The following is a 27,959-nucleotide window of genomic DNA, read 5'->3' on the forward strand; positions in this document are numbered from 1 at the left end:
CAGTAAGTCCTCTAAGCTTGAAGTCTTACAATGATTTTGACTCAGCCTTCATGTCCTGTACTCAAACAGTCACCAAATCCTTGCATGTTTTTTTTTTCTTTACCAGGCTTGTCTTACCTATTTTCTTATATCCCTTAGTCTATTACTGAGAGTAAAAAAAAACTCACAACAGGTTTAAAATAAATATCCACAAACTAGAACTTAGCAAATTCTTACAACAAAAACATACACTGAATGGTAAGGTTACTTTCATTTTATCCATTAGGAATCAGAGGCTTTCTGAAGTAAAACAACCTACCCAAGATCAGGCAGCCAGTGAAAAGGATGACTTGACCTCCTGGTCTTCTGACCCCAAATCCCCGCATTTATGCCACCCTACCACAGTGCACTGTACTTTATGAAAAGAAAGGATGTATCAGGAAGTCCAGTAATAGGTATGCCAGATAGCTTAGAGCTGAGAGGACTGTGCTGGCAGCTCAGAGGCTGATACAGGACTTGAGCACATGGTAGAGTGGCATGATGACATAAATTTTAATTTATTTATCTCCTACTATGTACACCAGCCACTTGATTTCCTTTTCTTTATTTTTGTCACTTGATTCATCCCGTTTGCTTCTCCTTCCTTTACCAGATAGATATTATTCATTGTATTTTACACTTAGAAAAGTTCCCAGATTTTCTATAACACTCAAGATCACACACTAAGTAAGTAACTGCGGCAGGATTCAAACCCAGGTATGCCTGGCTCTCCTAGGAAAGCCCACATCACTCATCACTCAGCAAGAAGCCCCTTTAATTAAAAAAAAAAAATCCATTATAACTCCTAGAAAGCAAGCTAGAAAGAAAAAGATGAGAACCCATAGTCTGCAAAACTAGTTTTAAAGCGTAAAAAAAAAAAAAAAAAAAAAAAGGACTAAAGAGATTACTAGGGCAACAGCAAATCACCAATAATGAACCTATGAGACAGCAGAGCTTCCCACTCCTAATGATCCAAGAAAAGTTGGGAACTCAGTGGTCAGCCAGATATCTAAAAACCATTTCACAAGATCAAATCCTTCTCTCGGTCACCAGCTTACCTAATACCACATTATTTTAATTTCTTATTTTAATACTTATACCTCATATTAAAGTGCCTGCAAGTCTTAAATTGGAATCAAAAGAATTTTTGAAATCACACTTCCCAAATTTCTATATTAATCTTATTTCACATGACTTTTTCCTAGACAGAAAGACACTAAAGAAAGGGATCCTTTTAAGTGCCTGCATTCCATGTAAGAAGGGGCAGAGGGAACAAGAGGAAGACAAAACCCAAAACTACCCAATTCAGAGAGGATTCAGGGTGGGCTGAAGCACTCCCTCAGGCAAGCCAGCTGCACACAGATGCAATTCACCTCCTCTGCTGGCCTCTGTATCTGGAGTGCTATCTGAAAGGAAAACTAGGAAGCTGAGACATAAAATATATCCATTACCCCAAACAGGTGATTTTAAAAAGCAGTTTTATATATTTCAGAGAACCAGAAGAAAGCTCCTGCCATATTACTGTATTTGATCTCTCTTTTCCTATCTGTCCAAACCCAAGCTCAATGGAAATGGACAATGTTCAGCTCTGTTAATGGACACAGTGACAACATCTGTGCCTTAGTCTTCAAGTCAGAACTTACTGATTGGAGCCGCAATCGTCAGAGGATAAGCCAGCGAGGGAGAAGCACCCAGACACAAAGGAACCCATTGGAACATGTACAACTGTAAGTAGATAATCATCCTTTCTAATTTTGGAGCTATGTGACCCTGTCAGCCTGAGTGCTGTGTAGCGGACCACAAAGGGAGGGGATGCTCCTCTTTGCTCCTTCATTAAAATATTGTGTTACATTCATAGGGTGAGCTATTTCCTGACTGATGTGCAGCTCCCTCACCAATATTCAGTCTTCAGAGCACTCAGAGCACCTGAGAGAACTTAACTATTTCTGTCCAGGTTTATTAGTCCAAGGTCTTAAGAGGTTTTTTTCACTTTATAAAGAATGATCTATTTGATTATTGCAAAAGTATATAATCTTTAAGAGACAGTGAGCACGTGTACTCTTTAAAAACGTCCCTTCCAACCTGACAATAGAATATTATAGATTTGAAATGTTTTCTTCTTTGACTTAAGCAGAGAGAGAGAATAAGGGAAGAACCAACCCCCCACCTCTGGCCACCAACTCATGGTTAAATCCCAAACTGGAAGGTGTGCCTGAGAGACAAAACTAAGTTTTGCTGAAGCAATAGGACAACCTCATCACCTTTTCCAAACACTTGCACCTGTCTTTAAAGAAGCAACACAACAGAGAACAGTGTCATCCTGCGTTCAAAAGAAATCATGTCAAATATTGCCACTGAAATCATCTTTAGCAACAAAGTAAAGGCATATATTGTCGTAGAAAAAGATTTTAAAATATACCTAGGCCGTGTCAAATGCATTTTTGTTTAGAAACGAACAATAAATGGACTCTGGAGCCTGACTGGCGGGTTCAAATCCTGGGTGTGCTGCTTACCACCTGTGTGACTTTGATCAAGTTACTCAACTGTGCTATGCCTTATTTACCTTATCTGGAAAATTAAAACATTACTAGCTCCTTTCTCCTGGCTTCTATTTTTTTTTAAGATTTTATTTATTTATTCATGAAAGACACAGAGAGAGGCAGAGACACAGGCAGAGACAGAGAAGCAGGCTCCATGCAGGGAGCCTGATGTGGGACTCCATCCCCGGACTCCAGGATCATGCTGTGGGCTGAAGGCAGGCGCCAAACCGCTGAGCCACCCAGGCGTCCCTCTCCTGGCTTCTTATGAGAATTACACACTCATGTGTTTACAAAATAAAACCTATAGGATGCCTTTGATATTAAATTGTGCTGAAAGACAACCTCTAAGTAATCTTATAATCTTTTCTATTGGCTGAGAGCTAACATTTTATAAAATAACATCAATGCCTCAATAGAAATGGGTTTAATTTCTTGGTTGAGGTCTAGTTGAATCAAAGAAGCATTATCAGGAAGACAGTCATATCATTAGTCTCTAGTCATATGATTAGTGGTATCATCCCCTCTCCTTTGAGCCTTTTTCAGATTCTCATTATTTAATATGGTCAGAGCCCCCCAGTCTACTGCAAACAGCAAGACCAGTGAATAGAGACAAAATACTAAACATGTGCACTTATTTGTCACTTTGCTTATGTAAATGTCACAACATTAATAAAATTGGAAAATACTTTTCTCCCTTGAATTATAACACTTTGTCTCTGAGTGCTTCGTTGAGGGAAGTCAATCAGGTTGACAATTGTGCAGTCAGCATTCTAGTCTGGATCTCCTTAACAGGCTCAATAGTCTATCTCCTTACCTATGCAGAAGAATGTTTTAATGTAGAGGAAATGTTTAAAAGCCTGCGCATTGATTACTTTAAAAATTTATGGAGACATGTTTATTATCAATTTGGCAAATTTTTTCTCAAATTAAACACACACACCACCACCACCACCACCACCACCACCACCACCACCACCACCACCACCACTTGGTTACAATTACCAACTACAGACTCCTGATGCTATAGACTTATGAATGAGAGAAATTAGATTTAGAAAAAGAATAAAGATATGAGACCAGGCAGCCTAGAACAATGAATGTATCTGGTCTAGGAGTCAGACAATTTGAATTCTGATACAGTAATTTTGGTACAGGATCTCTCACGAGGTAAATCTATCCCATCAAACTGGGATTTGGATTCTTTACCATAAAACCAGATTATCTAAGACCCCTTTAAGCTGAAAAATGTCATAATTCTTTAACCTACAATTCTGGTGCTGTGACTTGAAAGTATCAATAAGGAAGAGGGAGTAAAGAAAAATGTAAAAGTTACCTATTTTCTTTAAAATTTCTTAGGATCATTGAGCCCACTCTATTTTTTTAACCCTGAGTAGAGATATATATCATAAAACAAAACCTCTTCCCCCTATAACCACTTATTATCATATGCCAACTCAAAGAACACAAACAGGTCCAACCACATCACCAGCAGGGTTCAAGGAAGGGTAGAATGACCACTAGTCAGGAAGCATGTAGAAGAGTGCCAGGGCTGGAAGAGAAGTTTGGCTGGCACATCTCTAAGAACACTCCTTATTCAGTACTAGAATTCCATCTTATTTTTTTAAGCTTTAATTTAAATTCCAGTTAGTTAACATACAATGTAATATTAATTTCAAGTGTACAATATAGTGATTCAACATTCCCATACAACACCCAGTACTCATCAAAAGTGTGCTCCTTAATCCCCACCTCATCCATCCAAACAATACAAAGAATATTTTTTTTTCTGTTAAAAACCAGTACATTTAAATATCTGTTCTCTTTTTGGTTTTTGTTTGTTTGTTTGTTTTGAGGTAGGGAGGTTTTGTTTGGATTCTTTTTGTAGTCATTGCTGGTGACACATGACTTTTTTTAACAGGAAAAATGAGTTCATTATATTCATATTTTTATTTGTATTTTCAAGGCTTGAAACACCTACATTTAAAAGTGAGAAGAAAAATAATATTCAGAAACTGATTCTTGAAGTAATGCAAGCTGATAACGTATCCCAATAACTTTCTGACATGGTGAGAAGACTTTTTTCTATAGTAAACTCTGTGGGCATTCTCCAAGTATTACCTCTGGACTACAAGAATTAGCTCCTGCATGCACACATGGACATACCCCCCCACACACATCTATCTATACATACTAGCTTAATCCAAACTCTTGTCTGGCAGATATAGAAACTGTTGCTTTGTTTCTCTGATAAAACTGGTTTTAGAGAAAAAATAGGGATAATCTCTCTCTTAGAATGTTAATAGAGAAGAAGCATTCTTTTCTTTCTTCTATATAAAACTTGAATGAGGAAAAGCAATTCTAGTGTAAGTCATGTAAGCATTGTAATTACTATATATAAGAAAATTCAAGAAGATTCAATCACTGCATAGAATGGTAAAGTACCAAATCATTTCTTCTATCAATCATACTGTTAAATAAACTGTGTGCAACAGACAAAAAGAGTGGTCCTTTCCTTAAACTTACCTGAAAAAGCTATAATTTTTTTCCTGGATTCAGGTTCATAATATTAACACTTAGCGTTGGTTTTTTTTGTCATGAAAATGCTGCTACCCTCCTTATTCCCCATCTCACCCATCCTCCTACCCACCTTCCCTCTGGTAACCATCAGACTGTTCCGAGTCTGTTTCTTGGTTTGTCTTACTACTGGCCAAGATTCTGTGGTTTTACAATGCAGGTACTGTAGCTTTGTCTTGAGAAGGCCTGAAGTATACAGCTGTCTAAATCTAAGATGCTAAAATACTGTAATCTACCCGAATACTCTCTTAACTATCTAACTCTACCCTAATAATGACTGGCACCCATGCTGGGCCCAATAATGACTACTTCCTATTCCAAGTAAACAAACCATACATTTGATAAGCCTTTTACCTAATTTCTTACTGATCTGACTCCCTGATGTTCACCTCTTCTTTTTCTTACCGTCCCTGCAGCTTCTGTAAACAAAGCCTCTCAGCCCAAAATGCTTGGGCTCCCCAACTTATTTTTTGGGTCTGTAATATAAACTTCAACTTACCCCAGAAAGGTGGACTGAAATTTTAATAAAATTATCTGCGTGCCTATGCTATTGCATTTTATCACAACTTAAAGTTATCAGAGATGATGGTAAAACAGAAGGATAAATGAGCAAAGCAAAAAGTTTCCCCTCTGAGAGGAGGCCACCTGCCTCAGAGAAACCTTCCCCTCCAAGATCCCCTCCAGAGATACCCCCTCTCAGAGATGCAGGAAGCCTAAATGTGGACTTAGCAGCCAAGCCAATTCTGATTCACACCTTTACTCAAGCTCCTACTTTGTGCCAAGTACTGTGCTAGTTGCTTAAATCTATATTAATTCTTTAAATTTCATAGCCACACAGCATACTGGGTATCATTAACCCTGTTTTGCCAATAATATCAGAGAAAGTAAGTGGCTTGCCCAAGTAATTCAGACCAAGGTCTTCTGCTTTTAAGGCTAGTATTTTTTCATTATCTCACTAGTGACCCAAGAAGATAATCAACATCCGTGGTCCATTTCACATGGCAATGCATAGCTACAATGCTATAACATGCTGGTCTTAAATGTGTTCATTCAACGAATTATAGAAAATGCTCCACATAAGACAGTCTGCTCACACAGAGAGGTTCACTGGAAACCTATAACATGAATACTGACTGAAAAAAAGCGCTGACACTTTTTCATACAGCTTTAAAATAGTTTATCCCCATTTAACCTCCCCTCCCCCTCTCCCAACACACATGCACTGATATACTTTAATTCAAGTAAATTAAATAAAAAACTAAATTCAGAAAATCGCTAAGAAGTTTAGCATTTCCTGCCCACTGATAAAGATGCTAAAGGATAGGTAAGTGACCTGAGGATGATGAAGAAGAAATGAAATGCTGGATAATCCATAAATAGACAGGGAATCACTAAATGACCAGTATGGCAGATAGAAACCATATTACTTGTCATCTTATCTCCCAGATAGATTTTTTTAATTTAATTTATGATAGTCACACACAGAGAGAGAGAGAGAGAGGCAGAGACATAGGCAGAGGGAGAAGCAGGCTCCATGCACCGGTGGGACTCCGGTCTCCAGGATCGCGCCCTGGGCCAAAGGCAGGCACCAAACCGCTGCACCACTCAGGGATCCCCCCCGCCCCCAGATAGATTTAAATCCTAAATTTCGCAGATGTAGAAATTGCGATTTTTTAATATTTGTATTTATAGCTTTGACCAAGGTACTGGCTCTATCAAGCATTCATACAATCAGATTCTTCCCCCACCATCTCAGGAACAGGAAGAAGGCCTGACTGAACAGGATTTCATGCAGCAAAGGCCTGGAACAGACTTTGGTGACCATCTAACCCAAAATCCTTAATTTGCAATTAAGGAATTTCTGGCCTAGTCAAGCAACCTGCTCCAAGTCATCAACCAACCTTAGTGCCAAAACGAAAGTCAACACCTCTCAGTTTTCTTTTTCACAGCACCATACCACTGCTACCAAAGCTGCACCATGGGAACTAACACCCACTCCTCACCCACAAATATTTGCTCACGACAATTTACATATGGTAATCCAGGAAATGTCACCTAATACGATAACCACAGCTTGCCAATTTGGTAAACTGCTAAAGCGTATTCTGCCTGCCCCTCAATTACTTTCTACTCACATCATTCACTTATATCCAACATAAACTGGCCAGATGCTGCTCAGACATATTCCACACTCAGATTTCCCAAAGAAAAAATGATACCAAAACCACTGCATGAAAGTAATGAGAATAGGGTTAGTACCTTCCCCAGAAAGCAATCTCCGGGGTGCCTTTCGTGTAGATGGAGTCACTGGTGTCATTCAGCCCATTGGCGATCTCACTAGAACAGCCCATCACTATCTCACCAACTGCTGAGATGCTCAGGACATCCTGCTGTCCTGCCACCGATGTCCTCTCCAGGAACTGAGTGCCTTCTTTAATGCGCTGCTGGATCATCGGAGTGAGGGGCATGTCAAAGCTAAAATAGCTATCGGGTTCTGAATATAATGTCTCCAAGGACTCAGCACTGTAGTATAACGAAGTGTTGTCCAAAATAGTTTCAAACTGGGAGCTGTACACATCAGTGGAGTCCTCTGCATACCCATGCCCAAGGAGATCATCTTCTCCTCCCCTAAAGTGCTCCTCTTGCTCAAGAATCCTGGAAAGGAAATAAGAATAAAGAAGTTCAATATTAGGTTAGTATTCTTTTTACTTTTTCCTATATTTCAACCATATAAAAAAGATAATATTCTGTAAAGCTAACAATTATATTCTTTGGGGTTATATTTTAATATATTTGGAAAGGAAGCTATCATGGAAACATAGGCTGAGAAACCTCTTAGCATACATGTGCTACACAACTCCCTAAATAATTTATTTAGTTTCATACTAGTTTCCTATCATGGGACTAATCTGGTCTAATGAATATATCTGGATAAAATATTAAATTTTCTCATTTTAATGAACTAAACTCCACAAATTCAAATTATTAACAGATACTATCATACTCAGTGTTAACAGACACAGATAAATATAGTGTGTAAACCTAATGGAGTAAAACACACTAAACTTTCATCAGTCTTTTAATACTTTCTGGTTTAAACAAAACCAAAAGCTTTTAAGAAGATGAATACATTAGAATCTAAGGGCCGCCCTCTGCTGACAACAAGGCAGCACTGCACGAGAGATTTCAGGCACCAAATTAGCCAGTAAAGGACCTTTAAAAAAAAAAAATTTTTTTTTAAGCCAACAGACATGTTAATTGCAAGGCTAACCAAAAGAGTGAAAAAACTATAAACAAATTACAATTTAATATATATGGGTGAAGCATCAATTAATTAGTATGTAGCATTTTGTTCAAATATTAAAAATGAATGTTAGAAAAATAAAATAAAAATGAATGTTAGGATAGCTATGTAAAATTTTTAAAACTCAGTAAGAGGAGGAGATCAAGAGTTAGAAAAAGCTGCAGCTGAATGCTGGATTGCCAATCAGCAGCTGTGTCACTTTAGAAAACTTCACTTAACCTCTCTGAACCTCAGATTCCTAGATATAGGAATAACAGGAAAAAAAAACTACCTCATAAGTACCCATATTCCTAGGTATTATGAGGATTCACATCAACCATACAGTTGTCTCTGTTGTGGGTTTGTTTTTGTTTTTTGTTTTTTGTTTTTTCTCTGTTGTTTTTAAACTACAAAGTCTACCATGTACCAAAGAGTATACTGGGTTTATCTCTCTTAATAACTTCTTCCTGCTTATGGAATCAAAGGGGAAGTTCCTTTGAGGAAGCTCCTCCCTCCCCCTCCACACTCACTTCCCACTCCCACCTGGCCTCCTTGTGGTCCAGCCACACTGCTGGAATTCCACATCTTCAAACTTGCCATAAAGCCTTTGTTTCACACAACTATAGGAAGTGCATGTAGTCAGGCATCCCAGCAGCCCTCCTCTGCATGTTGTCCCTTTACATGTGCTGATCCTCCCTGGAATAGTTTTCTCCCCATTCTCCACCTAGTTAACTCATACTCATTTCTCAAGCCTCAGCCTACTTATCATTTCCACAAAAAGGCCTTCTCAGAGCTATCAACTGAATTTATTTTTTCCAGTATGTCTCTCTTCTTCTTCTTCACAGAACCTCCCACAATTTATGATTAACCTATTTATATGGTCAGTGTTTATCTTCAGCAGTAAACTCCATGAAGGTAGTGACCACAGGCCATTACCTATTGTGAACATCCTTTTATGCCCAGCGTCTAGCAGGGTCAAGAACACTGTGAACAACCAAACACCATTTGTGAGAGGAGAGAGAGAGAAAAGGAGGAATGAATTTATAATATCCATAAGTGCATATTCCAGTGGGAATATCATTAGTGAGCCACATGCTCTTAAGGGAAGTCTAGAGATTTTATGTATTAGGGAGTTGGGGAGGCAGGAGTAGAAAGGAGAGACATCCTGGTAACCATCTAAAGGAGCATTGCTATAGGTGGATTTGTTAATTAACTGCAGAGAAAAAGGCATTTCTTTGCGCCAAAAAAAAAAAAAAAACCACACACACACAAAAGCCCTTCAGCCTTGACACAGATGTTCCTGCACATAAACTATAAAATGTGGTCTTATGAAGACTGATGGAATTCAAACTGGAATGATAGTACACAATAAATGACTCTGACAAAAGCAGCACTGCATGCTCAAGACTGCAATCAAGAGAAGTGAAGAAAGACAAATCATGTCTTCCATTTATCAAGCCTTTAAAGCTGGTACAGCTGCCAGAAATGCATGGAAAGATCAGGAAATATCATATATATAAGTTGACTTTTCAGGCTTAAAAATCAAAACATGCTACTTGCAAGAAGGGATTCTCAGGTGAATGCCATGGGACAACTGAACTATGAGTCACCTTCTGACCTCCTGACCTCCTTACTAAACCCAGGAAATTGAGGCAGCCTGAACCCAAAGCTTCAGTATTCACTCATGTCTGGAGCTTGTATGCAGGCACTGGTGTTGCACCCAGAAGAAGTGTCTAAAATATGACTCTAGGATACATCAAGACTCTAAATCTCTTCATAATATTAAAGATAACTGTGGGGTATTGTAGTTATCTTGATGCTAGAAAACTTTAAACCTGGCAAATATAAAAAATGTCAGAAATGTATCAACATGATTTAGGGTTCACAGTTTCTCCATAACTCTGCTTCCCCTAGTCGATGGCTAATGCACAACTTTATAACAAAAGCACTTACATATCCTACAGACTTAAAACCAATCTAGCTTACAGGAACTCCTCTCCCACTGTACAAGGACCAGTGTACTGTGTGGAGTTCTCACAGCTAAGCACAGGATAAAGGTCTCCCATGATGCGTATCAGGCATCACAGATAGCAGACTGGCTATGGAAGCTCACCTTTCCTTGTCTCTCTCCAGTTCAGGTTTCTTCTCAAGATGTTCTTTGTTTTCCTTTAGGAAGACTTCATCCTCTCCACTGTCAACAAGAGGCAGAGGCGAGAATGCCCCTGAGCTAGCTCCCGGCTTCTCTGATGAAGCGCTCCAGGTTTCATCCCAAACACTCTCAGTTAAACCAACTGAATTATACAAACCAGCAGATGAGATGAGATGGCTTGGCACTTGGGGAAACTCTCTGCTTTCAGGAGGGGTCGTCCTTTCCAGTGAAATCTCAAAATCCACAGGCTGTTGTGGCTCTCTTTTCTCCCCTCCTGTCCACAATATCTCTACCCCTTGAAATTCCACATGTTTGACCCGGCCTGGGCGTCCCGTGGAGCTACCTTGATCAGACCTCATCTCCCTCAGAAAACCAACAGTACCTACAGAGGCATGGGCAGCTGCTGGGCTCCCCAGAGAGGATGCTGGACCAGCTGGCCCCTGCACATGCAAAGCCCCTTTCCTGGCATCATCAGTTATCCTGCAAAGCTCTACTTGAGCCTCTCCAGCTAACAGTACAGTCACATCCTTCTGGATGCTCGAATAAGAGTTCTCCTCAGTCGTAACTTCAGCTGAAAGAGGTACATCTGGTCCTTTTTCTCGGCCAGCAGGAAATATTTTGTTGGCTCTCTGTCTCTCTGTTTTATAAGGGGCAGTGTCCAGCTTCTCCTCCACCTGCTGAGTTGAAAAACTAGAAACAGCATCCTTTTCCAGTACCTTTGTAGCCTGTAATGTTCCTGAAGCTATTCTGGCTTCTGTGGCTTTCAGAGTTGAAATCAAATCATCAATGGGTTGTAAACTCTGTTCCTTGAGCTGACATCTAGGATGGGACTCTTTGCCATCTTGTGGTCCTTCTGTAACGTTGTTGAGCCTAGAGTGGGGGCCATCGACAAACTGGACCCCCTGCTGCCCTCGTGGGGCACCTGACAGAGACTCTGTATCAAACCCCAGAGAAGCTCTTAGGCCGTCTCCACTTTCCTCCATGGTCCCATATTCTGGAAATTCATTTGTGACATTCGGTGGGAGTAAAGTGCTTCCTCCATGATCACCTATGAATACAACAGAATGGACATATAACTTGTTTTGAACAAGTTCCAACGTGTATTAATAAATATCCACACATAGCAGGCACTCAATAATCCTTATTTGATTCTTTCACTGTTCCTGCCTGTCAACCACCCTGCAATACATCTCTCTCATAACTTTGCAAGTGGTCCCCTCCACTTAGCTTACACGAGGGCAACCACGAAGGTTTCAGTGTAGAAGAAGACAATCTACTGACACATCCATATCACACCTGCTTTTGATAAAGTCTCATACATGCAACTCAACTGCTGTATATGCAAAAATAGATTACAGTAAGATGTATTTCATTTCCATATACCACTTATGAAGTAGTAACTAGAATATTTACATTGGGCATAAAAACATACAGCTTTATGATCCAGCCAACAGCATCTGTGCAATGCAATCTCTGAGACTGATTTGATCTATTTAAAGTCAGTAAACACTTTTTCAGCTGGAAGCCTCCCCTTCGCTATTGGATTTCTATGGGGAAAAAAGGCTTTCAGAACATCCTTTGAGAATGAAAGTGAAGTCAAAATGGATTAGGATACTTAATGTGTTAAGAAAAGTTTCTGGGATCCCAGCTGCATAAAACTTAAATGGTGTGTTATGCAGAACCCCAATATATATATATATATATATATCACAGTAAAGACAATAATTAATATATATTTACTATATTGAACCAAGTTTACAACATTTTCTTATTAAAATGGTAGGCAGTGAGAACAATAAAAATGTTCTGATGAAGAAAGATTTAAATTGGGAGTTTATGGATAACAGTTAAAGTTATACCAGCTTTGATATCCAATTTCCTTTTGAACATGGTTTTGGTTACTTTGTATCAAGAAAATCCTCATCTACACGGGAAATGTAGTATACTCACTTTGACAACTTTATGAAAGAGCACATTTTTTGTTTTGGGTTGTTATTGTTAAAGCACTGTGAACTACAACCTTTCTATTTAATGAAATATTAGATAAATGTCTGAATATATACACTAAATGACATGAAAAACTTAATTCCAAGACATGCAAAAAATGAGCTTAACTTGGAAACATGAATTTATATATGGTATCCCATAGTATACAAAATATAATGAAAGGTATTACATCTGAGAGCGTATATTGTTTAATATTCCATTTTTAAAATAATTTGAAATACATTTTTAAAATTAAATTTGAATATAGTATGGATGGAATCCAACAAGCACTTCTCTATGATGGCAGTACTTATAATACCTTCGTAAGACAGAACTAAGAGAATGTGGCTTGCTGAAATCTGAAGAGGGAGCAGCTCTTCAAATCCTGATTTTGAAAACAAAGACTGTTAAAAACAGTAAGATCTCTCTTACTAGGGTGGCATATTGACATTTTTTTTCCTCTAGTATTTTTGCTGAGTAATATTAGTCTGCAGTTGTTTTGTATTACATCTTCGTCTGGTTTTGGTATTAGGGTAATGCTGGCTTCATAAAACAAATTGGGAAATATCTTATATTGGCATCTGTTTATACCTTTTTACACTTTCATAAAACATTTTTCATGTTTTACACTTTTTTGGGCTTTTAAAATTTTTCTCTCCATTAACCAGTTTCTTCAGCACTTTAAAGCTATAAATTTATTATTAATATGCAATGAAAGTAAAAAGTGAATAATCCAAAAAGATGTTTTTCTTTAACATAGTAAAAGAGTTTAAAATGAATACAGAAGTACTTAGTCCACAGTAGGAAATATTTCCTTTAGATTTTAAAGGTTTTTCATTAGTTCTCTAAGCTAGAATATACATTTACAAAGAATTCCAGAACGAAAGAATATAGAATTTCAAAGGTTGAAGGTATTTAAGAATTAATTCAGCCACCTAACAATTACATAAGAAACCAGGCTCAAATGGATTATGTACTCTACCAACATGACACAACAACAACAACAAAAAATCAGAGCTTTTCTATTCTACCTCTACTATGCTTTAATCTCCCCCACCCCTCTATCTTTATTGTAGTAAGGTACCCTAATATGTGTGTCTTCAACCTTTTCCCTAAACTTTAAAAATCTTCCAAAATTGTTAGATAATGCCAGCCTCATTTTCCCATTTTATTCTTAAATGAAAAATTATGCTGCTTTCAGTAGTTCTGCAGTTTGCCTACAGAATAAAGTCTAAAGTCCAAACTCCTTGATCCAGAGTAAGGATCCATAATTCCGTCCCAATCTATTTTTCCCAAACTACTTCACTTGCTCAACTCTCTTTACAAATATGTTATACTATTACTTCTCTAACTGAAGTATAACATACAAATATGTTATACTTTTACTTCTCTAACTGAAGATTCTCTGAAATATATAGTGGAAATAAGATTAACTATATATACACATCTTTGCCTTTGCTCAAAATCTTTTCCCATAGGACACAGTTTTTCTCCCCATCTCTAAATGACCATATTGTCTTCATCTTTCAAGACCTAACTCAAATCCCTTCTCCCTTATGAAGTCTTCCCTTAATCACCATCCCTTGCAAGAAGTCATCTTTCCCCTAACAAATGTCAAGAGAATTTTAGCTGTACATTACCTATAGTATAAATAGATAAAATAAGTGACATCATGTTAGCTCATATTTTAAACTAAGAGGCCTCTGAGTTGCCAGACCTTTATTTCTAACAGCAATAATATTACCAGACACAATAAAGACTGAAAAGCCTCCAGATGTAGCTTCTGGGTAGAAATAGCCTTAAGCATCACATGGCCCAGGTTAGACCTGACTCAGCACAGCATCATATCTTTACTTTCAAATAAGACACTTCTTCATTAGAAAGCAAGAGCAGTTTATTTCTGGTTTGCATTTCATGTCACCACTTAAGCTGCATTTAACGGCAAACAAAACTTCATAAAATATTAATCCTGACCTTTTTATTTAGAATCTCTGATTTATTACTTATTTTTAAAAATCAGGACTATTTGTATTGGGGTGATTTTTTTTTTTAAATATCAAATTCTTTTACCATAAGACTTTTTTTCTGTTCCCTTTTGAAACAGAACATAGATAATTCCCATTAAATGCCTATCATTTCCAAAATTCCTTCAAATTTCACAAACATTTATTAATTACCTATTACTAAACATAGGGGATTCAAAAGTGAATATTGCCAAAGCATGGAAAGTCCATTTAGCATGTTAGAAAAGTCTATTCTGGTAGCATTTGAAGGAATAAACAGGAGAGAAAGAACTAGCATAAACAGACTCAGGAATAACAACACAGGCTACTGGCTGTTGCACAGGTAAAGGGGAAATGTGCTTGAGCCAGGGCAAAGACCACCACATCTCTCACTCCAGCCAGTATCCACACCCAGCATCACCTCATGCCCTCTGCTCAGTCCCCCCTAACTTCAACGTTTTCCCACAAAGCTACTGTGCAGCCTGTGCCAACTGCTGTGGGCTCTTACACCTAACTTGTTAAAGCTTTTCCTTCACCTTTGTCAGTCTAAATCTATTACTAATGTAAGAATCCACGTGAATACTAAAATAGCTATTTCTCTTCCAGAAAGTCTTACTGAATTAGTCTTGCCCAAATTTGGTTTCATATGTGTGACAAAGGGATTTGCAAAGTATAAAAAAAGAACTTTAGCACTTACCTAAATATAAACCACACACTAGTAGAATCTGAATTAATAAGAGTTCATAGCTTTTCTGCATTTATTTTTCCCCTCAAAGGAATGAAAATGTAGTGTCATATGTGTTGGAGGGCGGGGAGGGGAGAGAGAAGAAGAGCTTTTCATACTTGTGTGAAATGTATATACTTTGGGAGGTAGCTACTTATATTCCTTTAGGAGTCATCCTTTTCTAATAGGAATCGTATCTACCGCTTTGTGTATTTGGTCAGATCCCTAACAAATTTTTTCCTGTTGTTTAGTAAAGATGCTTTTCCTGTGATGAAATAAACCCAGTAATTCTTTTTTCTTTTAACTTAATATATTGAGAAAGAAATGAGATACTTTTGAATGTTAACATGATCAATTTCAAGAGTGTTTTGGGTTGTATGTTAAATAGCCATCCACTTCTGGGAAACAGGGACAGGATTGAAATAAAACAAAACAGAAGAGAAAAAAAAACTTCCACATACAACTAAAAAGTTTCTTGTTTGGTAAAGGAAATTATCAATAAAATGAAAAGGCAACCTATTAACTGAGAGAAAATACTTGAAAATCATACATCTGGGAAGAGTTGATATCCAAAATATATAAAGAACTCCTATAATTCAATAACAGAAAAAAATCTAATTTAAAAATGGGCAGAAAGGGGATCCCTGGGTGGCGCAGCGGTTTAGCGCCTGCCTTTGGCCCAGGGCACGATCCTGGAGACCCGGGATTGAATCCCACATTGGGCTCCCGGTGCATGGAGCCTGCTTCTCCTTCTGCCTATGTCTCTGCCTCTCTCTCTCTCTCTCTCTCTCTCTCTGTCTCTCTGTGACTATCATAAATAAATAAAAAATTTTAAAAAATGGGCAGAAGGGGCAGCTCAGGTGGCTCAGCAGTTTAGCGCCACCTTCAGCTCGGGGTGTGATCCTGGAGACCCGGGATGGAGTCCCACATCGGGCTGCTGCATGGAGCGTGTTTCTCCCTCTGCTTGTGTCTGTGTCTGTCTCTGTCTCTGTCTCTCTCTGTCTCTGTCTCTCATGAATAAATAAATAAAATCTTTAAAAGAAAAAAATAAAATAAAAATGGGCAGAAGATCTGAAAAGACTTTTTTTCAAATATGACATACAGATATACATACTGGTATATGAAAAGATGTTCAATATCATTAATCATCACAGGAATGCAAATCAAAACCACAATGAGATATTACCTCATACCTCTTAGAATGGCTATTCTCAAAAACACAAGAATAACAAGTGTTAGAGAGAATGTAGAGGAAAGGAAACCCTTGTGCACTACTGGAATGACTGTAAATTGGTGCAGTCACTACAGAAAACAGTATGGTGGTACCTCAAAAAATTAAAAATAGTACTAACACAATTCCACTTCTGGGTAGTCAAAGAAAATGAAAACACTAATTTGAAAAGACAAAGGCACCCCCCTGTTCATTGCAGCATTATCTATAAGAGCCAAGATATGGAAACAGCCCAAGTGTCCATCGATAGATAAATGAATAAAGAAAATCACACACAAACATGCATGTACATGCATGCGCACACACACACAATGAAATATTAGTCAATCATAAAAAAAGAAAGAAATCTTGCCATCTGCGATAACATGAACAGACACCTTGAGCGCACTGTGCTAAGTGAAATAATCAGTGAAAGATAAACACTGTATGATCTCATTTACATGTGGCAATCTAAGAACAGCAACAACAACATCCACACTCATGGACAGTGAACAGAGTGGTGGTTACAGAGACGGGGTGAAGGTTAGGTGAATTGGGTGAAGGGGTCCAAAGGCACAAGCTTCCAGCTATATAACATGAGAGACTCCTAACTCTGGGAAATGAACAAAGGGTAATGGAAGGGGAGGTGGGCAGGGGGGAAGGGATGGAGTAACTGGGTGATGGGCACTGAGAGGCACACTTGATGGGATAAGCACTGGGTGTCATTCTATATGTTGGCAAATCGAACTCCAATAAAAAATATACAAAAAAAGAAAAAGAAAGAAGTCATAGAGAGGTAATGTGCAGGACAGTGACTCTAACAATACTGTATCATACATTTCAAAGTTGCTAAGACAGTTGATCTTAAAAGCCCTCATCACAAGAAAAAAAAACTATATATATGGCGATAGATGTTAACTAGACTTACTGTGGTGAATATTTTGCAAAATATACAAATATTGAATCGTTATGCACTTGAAACTAATATAATGTTATATGTCAGTTATATCTCATTAAAAATAAATCCTGTTTTTCTTCCAATCATGAGGAAATGTGCCTCCTCCATAGATGGGCTTCAAAAAGATGTGGCCCTTCTAATAATGATCCTGTTTGAGGACCAGTAAATGAAATAGATGTTCTTCTATCCTGGCTAGCAAACCCCTTAAAAGAAAATGGTCAGGGATCCCTGGGTGGCGCAGCGGTTTGGCGCCTGCCTTTGGCCCAGGGCGCGATCCTGGAGACCCGGGATCGAATCCCACGTCGGGCTCCCGGTGCATGGAGCCTGCTTCTCCCTCTGCCTGTGCCTCTGCCTCTCTCTCTCTCTGTATGACTATCATAAATAAATAATAATAATAATAAAAAATAAAAAATAAATAAAAAAAAAAAAGAAAATGGTCAAAGGAAAAAAGTAAGAACTATTTGGCAAGTCGACTGCAGACTGTGACACAGGGAACTGAAATGTGAAGCAAGTAAAAAGGTTTATCGTGAGGGATTCTGAGCAACAGTACCTCGGTTTCCCAAGAGACTATGACTGTCAAGTCTATGCCTACAGCCCCAGAAGAACCGTAATTATAATTGAACTTAGTCATTTTTAGGAAGAGGTTTTTGTTTTTGCTCTGTACTGTTTTTGTTTTGTTGCCATGAGAATATAAACTACAAAAGGCTGGAACTTTGCTTTCCTTATCATTATATCCCCAGAGCCCAGGACAACTATACCTAGAAAATGGATATATATTTGTTGGATCAATGAATAAATAAAGAATGTCCTATAGCCATCAGGATACCATTTAACAGAATCTCAAAACAGAAATAAAAAGAAACCTACCAAAACACAAGCAAAATACTACATGTCAGTGCCATCCACCTTTCTGTCCCCTAGTCCCAAGAACAAGCTTGAACAGAATGCTGAAAATACAGGGGTCCTTCCTAACATGACAGCTAGCGAATTCTTCCAATTGCTCAGCCAACATTTTCTGTGAGCCAAGTATGTGCTGAACACTGGAAAACAGGCCAACATGGCTCTTGCCCTCAGGGAGCTTGCCATCCAGTAGCCCCCATTTGTACACACTTATCTACTGCAGACAAAGCTCAGGCAGTGGTAAAAGTAAAAGGACACTATCTTGTGCAGGGGCTATTACCAGTAAGAATAAATTTCTCTATTAGATTATCTTACTCTAAATGCTATGCTGCCCAATATGTTACCCACAGCCACATATGGCTATTTAAATTTAAATTTATTAAAATAAAATAAAATTGAAAATCCAGTGCTCAATACCATATGTAGTTAGTGGCTACCATATTGCACCACACAGATATAGAACATTTTTCTGTGATCAGGGAAATTCTATTTCAAAGTACTGTCCTAGAATCTTCCTACTCAGAGTGTGGCCTTGGGACAGCAGCACTAACATCACCCAGGAGTTTGTGCCACCCTAGACCTTCCTAATCAGAATCCATATTTAAAAAAAACAAAAACAAACCAAATTATTTGTATACACATTAAAGTATGAGAAGCACTTCTCCTCAGAACTACAACAATATCTACTACAATAATTTAGAGGCTGTTCCGACTACACTTTAATGGCTCCTTTTTTTATTCTAAAAGAGAATCCCAAGAGCTCCTACCTCCCAACTGAAAAGTCTAAATGCTTATTCAAATAGACAACAAGTAATGGAGCATACAGTCCCTCATTCCTACCAAGAGAAAGGCCTGCTCATTCTGGTCTGGATTTGCCCTCCAATTATCCTGGAATCCTTCTTAAGAGAGGAAGAGAATCGCTCTACGGTCAAATAATCTCTTCTTTATTTTACATCTCATAGTATATTTCTCTCACAATGAATGGTCAATGACTCAACTCTACTTATGCAAAAAGACCATAAAATCCTGAAATAATGCAAATGCAGCCTGAGCATTGTGAACATCTGTACAGAGCCTTAAAGAAATAACAGGAGAGCTTAAAGGTAAAGGGTTGAGGGAAAGGTAAGCTTTTTCAATTTCTAAAAACAGGGTATTTTCCCAGACTTTTAATGTACCTGTAATTGGATATATTACTCGTAACATTAAAATGCATGGGCAAATTCACTCTGATGAGGTACTTTCAAGAGTGCACTACGGGCCTGTAATCTATTTTTTATGAGTACAAATCAACAGATTTTCATTTCTTTATAAATTGTAGCTAACTTAGCCCCTAAAAATCTATTTTCTCTCCTTTCCATGTACTTCGTTCATAAATGCAATATCGGGGTGCCTGGGTGGCTCAGTCGTTTAAGTGTCTGCCTTCAGCTCAGGTCATGATCCCTGGATCACGTGGGGAGCTGCAAGTCCACTTCTTCCTCTGTGCCTCCCCTCCTTGTTCTCTCTCTCTCTCTCAAATAAATAAATAAAATCTTAAAAAAAAAAAAAAATGCAGGGCAGCCCAGGTGGCGCAGTGGTTTAGTGCAGCCTTCGGCCCAGGGCCTGATCCTGGAGACCCAGGATCGAGTCCCATGTCGGGCTTTCTTTGTGGAGCCTGCTTCTCCCTCTGCCTGTGTCTCTGCCTCTCTCTCTCTCTGTCTCTCATGAATAAATAAAATCTTTAAAAAAATAAAAAATAAAAAAAGTGGAATAATGTCCCCGGTACTCTTTTTTCCTTAATGAGTATCAGCTAGCAAACACCTTAAGACTTATATCATGAGTTAGTAAGATAAAAGAACTATATATTTCTAAATTATTTTAACACTGGAGATTTTACAGAAATAAGCTTAAAGTCCCCCTGATTTGTCAAACAGGAGTTCAGTCCTATAAACAGGAGGTGACTATTTTGTCCCCATCAGTCTGAAATTTCATAAATCAATTACAAAAAATTGGAAGACAAAGGTCCAATTTATAAAGCAAATATAAAAAGCTTCACAGAGCTAAAAAATCTCAAATAATTTTCACCTGTATATAATCCTTAACTGTGAATAACAGTGTTTTTTTAAGTCTAATAATCAATAAACCCCTCCAGTAACAATGACACATGTATGTACTATCCAGATTTGCAATGCAATACAAAAAGTTGCCGTTAAGAAAATAATCTAGGGATCCCTGGGTGGCTCAGCGGTTCAGCGCCTGCCTTAGGCCCAGGGCATGATTCTGGAGCCCCAGATCGAGTCCCACATCAGGCTCCCTGCATGGAGCCTGCTTCTCCCTCTGCCTGTGTCTCTCTCTGCCTCTCTCTTTCCTTGTCTCTCATGAATAAATAAATAAAATCTTAAAAAGAAAAGAAAAGAAAAGAAAAGAATCTAGTCCATTTTTACTAAGCAGTAGAAAACATATTTAGCATGATAAAAAATAACAGAAAATGAGTATGAGTAATGAGAATTTACTAAGTGAGTAATCTAAGTATTTCAGTACATATCCTTCACCCTAATAAAAGTCACAGAGAATGCTGGCTACTGTCTGGTCACTAATACATCTCTAAAAACACAGACATTTCAGGTACTTATTTACATGCTGCAAAAACAAGGAAAACGCCTGCTAACCACGACACAAGCTATTAGTATGTGCACACAAGTAGAGGGACTGTTGCATAAATTGAAAACTATTTTCCTGACTGATTAATAGTTACAGCTGTGCTTACCACGAGCGAAATTTCACATACTAATGATTCAGAACCTTTTTTTGCTCATTCAGTTCTAATCCCTGGGGAAATGAGACTAGCTTACCATCCCAGTCAACTTCAGAGGATGCTCTGCAAGCTAAGGAGTGGCGCTGCATACAGCATACAGAAGGTAAAATGAGTGAGATAAGAACAGCCCATTAATTGTAAACCAAAGTCTCTGCAAGTGTGCAGAACACTGTTCTTGTCATGGAGAAGAAATACTAAAGCTGTAAGACCTGATTTTAAGCCAGCTTTAAAATCATTGTTTTTTAAAGCTGGTTTCCTTTTTTCAAACATTAAGTTCCTCCACTGTCATCCACTTCTCGTAACTTTTGTTTCTTCTTATATCCACACATCGTGCTTCTCCTTTCAGCTTTACCACTTCTGATCAGACTTGCTCCTCTGATTTCATCTACTCTATCCATTTTCTACTGCTTCTTTCTGTCTAGGAATTCAAACTCTTAAAAACGTAATTTTATTTTTTAATTTTTTTCCAGCTTTACTGAGCTATAATTGACATACAACATTGTGTAAGTTTAACGTATACCTGTTAATTTGATACTTATAGACTGCAAAATGACTACCACCATAGTTTAAACTAGCATCTCCATCATGTCACATACTTACCATTTCTTAAGATCTCCTCTCTTCAGCAGTTTCAAAGTACATAATAAAATATTATTAACTACAGTCACTATGCTGTAGCTCAGATCCCCAGAACTCTTTCATCTGAGAACTGGAAGTCTGTACCCTTTGGTCAACATCTCGCCACTTGTCTACCCCATAGCACCTTATAACCACCATTCTATTCTCTGAAAAACCCAACTTTAACACTTCTCTCTGATCTTTACTTGTTGTTTTAATTTTATTTTGAAATGCAAAAAAAAACTTTAACTTTTAAAGAATTCCACAGTTTTGTTTACAGCAGGCTCTCTTCTGCTAAAGTTGATACAAATGTGGTAGTATTAATAGAAATTCTTCTAAAATATTTTATGAAATATTTTAATATTTAAGAAACTGAAACTGATGTTTCAAAATACATCTTTTTTCTTTCTTTCTTTTTTTTTTTTTTTTTTTTTTTTTTTAGTCATGCCTGCCAAGCAGCTGGAGCTCCTAGCAGTGATGATCAACTACAGCTGTGGACTTCTGCACACTGCTGTGTCAAGACAGATGTTAGGTGCTCAGCCTGCAGTCTGTAAGAAGCTTTAGCTGATTCAGATTTGCATTCAGTAATTTTCATGCTCAAAAAGAGACCCACAGTCTTGCTAAGGATTCAGCTGCAAACTAACATGAGCAATAATCCCAAATAGATCTGAAATGGAGATTTTACAGAGAGTTAAGTACCCTGGTGAGAGAAAAATAAATCTTGTATTACTCTAAAAGTGACACTTTCAATAGACACAAAAAGGCACACCCCTATGTATAAACCGAAGCATTAAAACACCTGTTATAAATCTCCAGCAGATACCATCTCATCTTTAACTACAGTGTTCACAGAACATTTTTGGTGCTACCATGTGGTCATAGCCATACATTAGGCATGCAGATGGAAAGGGGTTTGAGCTCTTTAAGAGAAACTCCTCCCCTATTCCCATCCAGCGCCACAATATTATGTCTTTCTAAAACTACAGGGGTAGCCCGTTTTCCTGCCTCGTTCTATACAATACATCACAAACAGAGTAGAGAAATAGCTTGAGAGAACTGTATTCTCAGGAAAGCTCGGTTGAACAAAAACAAACAAACAAACAAAAAAACAATGAAAGGAAATGAAATCACAGGTAAGAATATTGCTTTCTATTTAAAAATAAAAATTTTGGAGAATCCAATGTCAGATGTTAAAATAAACATTCCCAGTTAAAGCCAGGTAAGGTACTGGGCAAAAGCATTCAGGGGGTAGGTGGCATCTTTTTGATGACTGGGGAATTTAAAAAATACTGGCTCAGGCATCCCTAAATAATGCAGTATGCTCTTCCCTATGTCAGGATTCAGCACAACCTGGTCCAGCCCCAGGAGTCTCCTACCGGGACAGTCGAAGGACAAGACTAGTAAGCAAAAGCAGTCAGTAATACAGATGGATCATTTCACAGCAGCATTTTACAAGAGAGAGATATAAAATATATTTGCCTGCGCAGACCTACAAACAGAGGTTACTCACAGAGATTACTGCAGCTCCAGCAGTTACCCATTGATCATAGAAAATGCCCAGTTCATCAGCTTAATGCTCGAGAAAAGTTAGCTAGAAAAAAAGGCAGCTAATTCAAAATCTGCTGTTCTAGTCAACTGGAAGCAAATTAGTTTCAAATTTCCTGGCAGCCCCTTTTGCCCTGCACTGCACACGGTGATGTCAGTGGAAGCACTTTGAGCACCAGAAACCCTCGCGGAGAGGTGCTGCCGCCTGGATCCTCTCTCACAAAGGCTAAGCTGCCTGTTCTTTCGCTCGCTCACTCACCCCCTTTCTGTCTGTCTCTCTCTACCTTGGTAGCTTACCGAAAACAACCACCGTAGGGCTTTTCTATATTTGTGAAAACTACTTCCAAGGAGATAATTGAGATGCCGGGAGTTAGCTTTAATGTAACCATTTCCCCAGTGCAGCGGCAGAAACCCCAGCGAAGGCTCTGAGAGGATTGTACCATCCTCAGTGACATCAGAGGTGGGGCTGTCATCTCAGGATTATGCAGCATTTTCTCTGATGAGAGAATGACATATGTGAAATGAAATGCATGGGTTCCCTTTAAAAGGGCTTAGTTCCTATGCTGTTTTAAACAGAACAGGCAAAAGCAAATACAATGTTGAAAAACTGCTGTAGGAAGACAGAAATCTTGCTTTGCCAGTCCTTATCTCATTACTAAATGACGCTGCCATCTCAAGTCATTTTACTGATGATTACATTATCATTACTGTGATTAAATTAATATTTCATAGGTAATTGATATTACTTGGAAAATGTGATATGAAAAATTCATATTTAACATCTGGTTTTAAATATGATGGCATAAACTTTTACATCACTAACAGTACCTTGGACATATGCAATACTTCCAACACATTCTCAATAAAAATACTATATGTAAAAACAGTTTTGTAGATGAGAAAAGTGAGGTGAATAACAGCACAAGATGAAAAGCATAATGTAATACTGGTCTTTAGTCTTGGTAATGGAGGTTAATACAAACAGCAAAAAGAACTCATCTTCTATAACCTTAATACTCCAGTGTCAAAAGCATAGGCCAACAACACAAAGCAACTGATGGTGATTTTCATTAATTCCATATGCATTTACTGAGAAGAGGCTAACAGGTTTTAGAAAATGTGTGAAACCTACTTTGGAATGTACCTTTTCACTAAGTAATAAAATCACAAACGAAAATACATATATAATGCTTATTATGTACCAGGCACCAGGCAGGTTTATTGTATTAACTCATCTATTCCTACCAACAGCCCCCTGGGCTGCTGCTACAGTTAACCCATTTTACAGATAAGACTACTGAAACACAAAATAGGGATGTAACATGTCTGAGGTCACGTGGCTAGAACTGGCACAGGCAGGATGCAAACATAGGCAAGAAGGCCACAAAGTCCACCCTCTCAACCACTAGGCTACATTGTCTCCTGTGGGCTTCCTTGTATAAGGAAGTATAAGAATTCTAAAGGAAGAACATAATTTTCAAGATTTAGAACCACAGAAAGCCAAAAATAGCCACCTCTCCAGAACACTGGCCCAAATATAAGAGGATAAAGGTGGAGAGGGCACCCAGACACCGCACACAGAAACAACGGAAATAATGTCCAGAAGGAGTTTAGTGCTGACTGCTCAAGGGACCTGGAGACAATGGCTTAAAATCGTCCAGCATTAGTTTCCTTATTTCTAAACTGCAGGTTTTTAATTTATAGCCAATATTAAAGTGTGGTTAAAGCACACGTTCCAGACTTGTAATCTGGGCTCCATTATTTTCCAATTATGTCAATTTAAGCAAATTATTTAACCTCCGAGAGGCTCAATATCCTCATCCATAAAAAATGAGGAAAACAATGGGGTCATTCTGAGGATTAATGACTATGCATATAAATATATAAAGCACTCAGAGTAGCAACCAGTATATAATAAAAGCTCAAGGCTCACTATTATTGTTTTCCATAATCATCATTTCTTTTAGTATTAATATCACATTTTTTTACTAAAACTACCAACTTTTCAAAAACCTCTCCAAGAAGAGCTTCTATTTTTCCAGAGTTGATGGGACAAGCAAAGAGAAACCTCTACTGGCTTCATGTAAACATTAACCAATCAATGACACTGACTTCTTATGAGAGGGAAGATGGAGGTTATTAGGCATGCCTTTCAAAAAAAGCTCCTTCTATGGAAGCTTTTGGGGAAGAAACAGGAGCGTTTACCTTTTTGCCCTCCCCAACTTCTTCCTCTGCCGGGAATATGGAACGGGGCTAGAGCCAAGTAGCCATCCTTAATTGTAGGCATCCTGTTAGTTAGGGAGATGACACAGAAAATGAGTGCCCAAACCCACCATAGATCTCCCACTCTCATCTTCTTTTATGTTAGAGAAAAATATACCTTTAGTTCAAGTATTTAATTCAAGCTTTTATTTAACACAACTCTCCACGACCCTATGAAACACAGTTAAAGGCCACAGTTTCCCGGTAGTTTCAAGGGCTACCTGGCGGGCTAGGCTATGTATCATGACTTTTCTGTCACATCCTTTGAGCCTGCACCCTCCCCAATGCCAAGTCAAAGTCAGTGGATGACCCCGTGGGAAAGAAAAAGCAAAACATACTACTTCCAATACTTAACAGCTACACTGTTTTTTTACAAACAGAACAAAAAGGGTTGAATGGCTAAAGCAACAGCATGTGAAATGCTCCTCCCCCATCTTACTTTCCTCCAGTCTCTAAATGGATCCAATATATCCAATCTGCATGCTACTAAGCTAATGTTAAAGGAGAAAAACAAAGAAAGTAAAATACAAGAATAAGGATGCTTGATAAAGTTACGGCTATTATAAGGCTATCCAACCGCAATTACCAGGGACCATGAAGAAATATGTCTCCACCTCACAAATGTTCCAATTCCAAATGTCTAGCATTTCACATTAGGCTTTAACTAACAGTATCTTGGACTGACACTCTAAAATCTTCTATTTCAAAAAGTAAAGCTCAAAAATAGACTTGTTACATATTCTCTAGTCTCTCATGGGCACCATCTCTAAAAATCGTATATACAAAAACAGCAGTTGAGTCCATAACTAGATTAAATGAAAGGATTTCAATCTAAAATGGAACCAGAGGATATAGGATGGAGAAACTCACACAGGCACCCACAGAAAAACAGTACTTAGCAACTAAGAGAGAGATTCCTATTCCTATTCCTATTCCAAGACTTATCTCCTGACCTACAAGTATCTGCTACCACTCTCTCTCAATCCTCAAGCCAAAGAACTTACCTGCCTGAACCCTGGCTGGCCCTTCACTGCTGTACTCCTTGGCCAGAAATACAGCATGCATTTCCCAAACTGCAATTGCTCTGGTATTCCCAAATAAACTCAATTTCTGGTCATTCAAGCTTGCCTCAGTTTACCTCTTTATTTAGACTGACAGAAGTACCATCCTTGAAATTATTTTATGTCTGAAACTTAATCTAATAATACTGTCATTGTTATTAAAGGATGCATAATACAAGATACTTCGGAGAACTATTAAAAAATTCAAACCAATATTCTGTTTATACTTCTTCTGTAAAATATAATAGTTTTTCTAGAAATATCAATGACAGAGTGAAGTAATCAAAAAAGCTGGATTTATTTTTCATTAGAATGTAAAGGAATATTTTATAAGTAAAAGTATGCCAACTAACTACAACCAATGTTTATTAATAAAGTATGAAATTTAAATTATAAAACATTTTGTACAGTAATATAAAGTTTATATTGACTGTATCTTCTTATTTGCTGTACTGATGCTCTGGCATTAGGAGCTTGGCTCTTGAGGAGGCAACGCATGCCTCCCCGCCCCAGTAGCTGTTTCCTGGAGATAGCAATGGACTCCCAGGAGAGTGCACTTTTGATATACAAACCAATCTACAGCCACACCACATTTCCTTCATAAATCCTTCACACTCTTAAACCAATATTCCCCCTATCCTAAATCACTCCAGGGCCTTGTACTGGACAAGTAGGAACTACCATGATAGACCAGAACACCCATGAAATTATTCAAACTATCCAATCCTAAACATACTCATGGACCTATCCTGCTTGCCCATTCCTTCCTGCAAGGAACCACCGGAAAGACTGGGCCCCCTTGGCCTCCTTCCCCATGTTGCCCTGAATACCTACTATGCTTCCTGTTTCTAGGGATCTGTGGATATAAACTTCTTCCTTCATGACAACTGCTTCCATGCCTGTGTGCCTTACCATATCTGATAAAACAAAGCCAGGAAAAAAAAAAAGACCAGGTACAAATTTTCTAATAAATTTTTAAGAGAAATGAACAACTAGGCACTGCCCAAGAACAAAATTTCTAATCAGTAAGGTATTTCTCCTCTTTAGCATCCCTAGCACTGCCCCTTTTAGTTCAGAAATGATAAGCAGTAGGTAATAAATTGTTATTTGATATGTGTTATTTCTCAAAATCTTCAAAGTAATACAGACAAGCAAGCAAATTGTTACCTAATTTAGTATGAGATTTCAGAATTAAACTTTTACAAATCAAGACTGCCTATATGATGCCAATTCTTATCACCATATCATATTTTATTGTTAGCTTTTATTAATTCCTAAATCCATGTGGAAGACAATACTATCAGAAGAACTGGTAACAATAGTTCCTTATTTGAAAT

At 38.1% G+C, this 27,959-nt stretch overlaps 1 protein-coding gene and 1 long non-coding RNA gene across 15 annotated transcripts in view; one reads left to right on the top strand and one right to left on the bottom strand.

The window, feature by feature from the left end:
• Positions 1-27,959, bottom strand: part of PSD3 (pleckstrin and Sec7 domain containing 3) — a 577,475-nt gene that overhangs the window by 383,188 nt on the left and 166,328 nt on the right. For 6 of the 14 annotated variants that reach the window (XM_072763297.1, XM_072763306.1, XM_025993716.2 and 3 more), the window contains exons 3-4: positions 10,529-11,612; positions 7,392-7,787 (exon numbers count right to left, since the gene is read on the bottom strand). In XM_072763297.1, coding sequence (XP_072619398.1) covers positions 7,392-7,787; positions 10,529-11,612 — 1,480 coding nt within the window. Of the gene's footprint in view, positions 1-7,391; positions 7,788-10,528; positions 11,613-23,264; positions 23,747-25,504; positions 25,588-27,959 lie in introns of those variants that run through there. The other 8 variants (XM_072763303.1, XM_072763304.1, XM_072763307.1 and 5 more) reach the window with 3 other exon arrangements.
• On the top strand, positions 1,402-26,683 carry LOC140599653 (uncharacterized). Its single transcript, XR_012002541.1, has 4 exons — positions 1,402-1,478; positions 1,580-1,745; positions 21,142-21,239; positions 22,197-26,683. It is a non-coding gene; the product is annotated as an uncharacterized lncRNA (long non-coding RNA).

This window comes from Vulpes vulpes, chromosome 7, assembly GCF_048418805.1.
Source record: "Vulpes vulpes isolate BD-2025 chromosome 7, VulVul3, whole genome shotgun sequence".
NCBI classification, from domain to species: Eukaryota; Metazoa; Chordata; class Mammalia; order Carnivora; family Canidae; genus Vulpes; species Vulpes vulpes.